Source organism: Dasypus novemcinctus, chromosome X (genome assembly GCF_030445035.2).
Source record: "Dasypus novemcinctus isolate mDasNov1 chromosome X, mDasNov1.1.hap2, whole genome shotgun sequence".
Taxonomy (NCBI): Eukaryota; Metazoa; Chordata; class Mammalia; order Cingulata; family Dasypodidae; genus Dasypus; species Dasypus novemcinctus.
The window spans coordinates 141,850,443-141,852,099 of NC_080704.1; the positions used below are offsets into that span (position 1 = coordinate 141,850,443).

Below are 1,657 nucleotides of genomic sequence, written 5' to 3' on the forward strand. Positions count from 1 at the left end.
AGAGCTGGTATTTCCCATACTGTATAGGTGCATTATGGTCTTTAAGGATGCCATCTGGGGCTTGCAGGATCCCCCCTTGCCTTGTTATGGATGCTGTATGGGGTGAAACCACAAGTACACTGTGATAGGAAATCACATAGCTTGGTGTTAGTGGGGTCACCCAGGAAGGGGTGATTGGGTTGCATAAGTGTGTGCTTTGTTGCACTTGGGAAGAGAGAAGGTTATTCTCTTTCCCTAATGTACTATATCAAGCTCAGTCAATCACATTTTTTTTCTAGTCACTCCATTTCCATTTTCATTGACTTTTTAATTTTTATTTTGCAAAACTCGGAATGTGTACCTCTTCACACAGTGCTGGTAGCTATGAATGAAGATGCAAACCGGGAACACAGACACGACTTATCCATCCAATGTCCAACCTCCATTCCAAAGGATAAGGCAGAACCATTGGGTCTCCCTCTGCCACTGCTGAGACTCTCTTTAATGTACTGGCAGATCTGGCAAGAGAGCAAATGTTGTGCTCCTAGGACAGAACAGGATCCTATATTCCTGTGGAGAGTTCACCAACTCTCAGACATCAATATGGGCCACCACCTGGTTTTGCGGAAGAGTCCCTAGCAACAGTAGAAATCAATAGCTGTCAAGGGCTGGCAGGCTGGAGGCAGATGGGTAACGATTCCATTAATGTGCCCCACAAAGTCTCTGGCGGTCCTCCTATATTGATGGTCGGAGAAAAAAGGATCAGAAACATGGGCACTGAGAGAGGTAGAAATAATGTGAGCTTATATTTGGTTTTGTCAAGTGGCAAGGGGTTCTTTCCACTCTAGGGCCCATACCTAAAAGGCCTTCTTCATAACCCCATCATTAGATCAGGCATAATGATGGAGCCGCCTATAGGAAGTATTAGAATGGGTAGCAAAGAAAGTTAACTCATGTTTTCCTCCCATCAAGAGGTCCAAAGCATCCCATGGATATCCTGCCAAGTCCCATCCCATTTTCTTCCAGTACCTCAGGTTTACACTCTTATTCTATTGCTCACTGTTTTGTACCTCTTTGACTTCTGAGTTTCAATCGTTCACTCACCATATATTGTGCTTTTAAATCTCCCAAGAGATTTGGTCCTTTATTGTTTTCTAATTTCCCCACTTCCATTGTCCGGGAATTAAGGCTCCTTCATCCTCAAACAGATAGAGCAATTGATGTCAAAAAATGAAGGAGGGAGGGTATGAGAGAAGAAGGATTTGAAAATTATCCACATGGGTTTTTATGCTTGAAATCACCTTCCATTGCAAAGTCTGTTTAGCAGGAATGTGCCTTACATAATTGGAGATTCAATAAAGAGACTGAAGCATGAATAATTATGAATTGTTTCTAGAATTCCACTCTGAGAGCCTAACATTTGAAATGCTATTTTAATCCTTTAAGGAAATTAAAGCAGGAATCAGCCTGTGTTTTAGTTTAATCCCTACTACTGGCATCTATTAACAAAATATTAAACAATAACTTTGAAATAATGGAGAATATGATTTAGAAATGTTGTGGAAAATAACTAGTCTTGTTAACTCTCTGACTTTCTGCCTTATAGATTTCAGAGTTTACACAGCTGTGTAACTGAGGGAGAGGAGAAGAGTTTGAGTTCTTTCAAAGGCAAAGCTAA

The 1,657-nt window shown here is 41.1% G+C and overlaps 1 protein-coding gene across 1 annotated transcript; it reads left to right on the forward strand.

Moving 5' to 3' along the window:
* Positions 1–237: 237 nt before the first annotated feature.
* Positions 238–1,057, forward strand: PRR32 (proline rich 32). The gene is given in 3 exon segments (XM_023591468.2): positions 238–478; positions 481–918; positions 921–1,057. Coding segments are annotated over 3 exon segments (816 nt in total).
* The last annotated feature ends 600 nt before the right edge of the window (positions 1,058–1,657 follow it).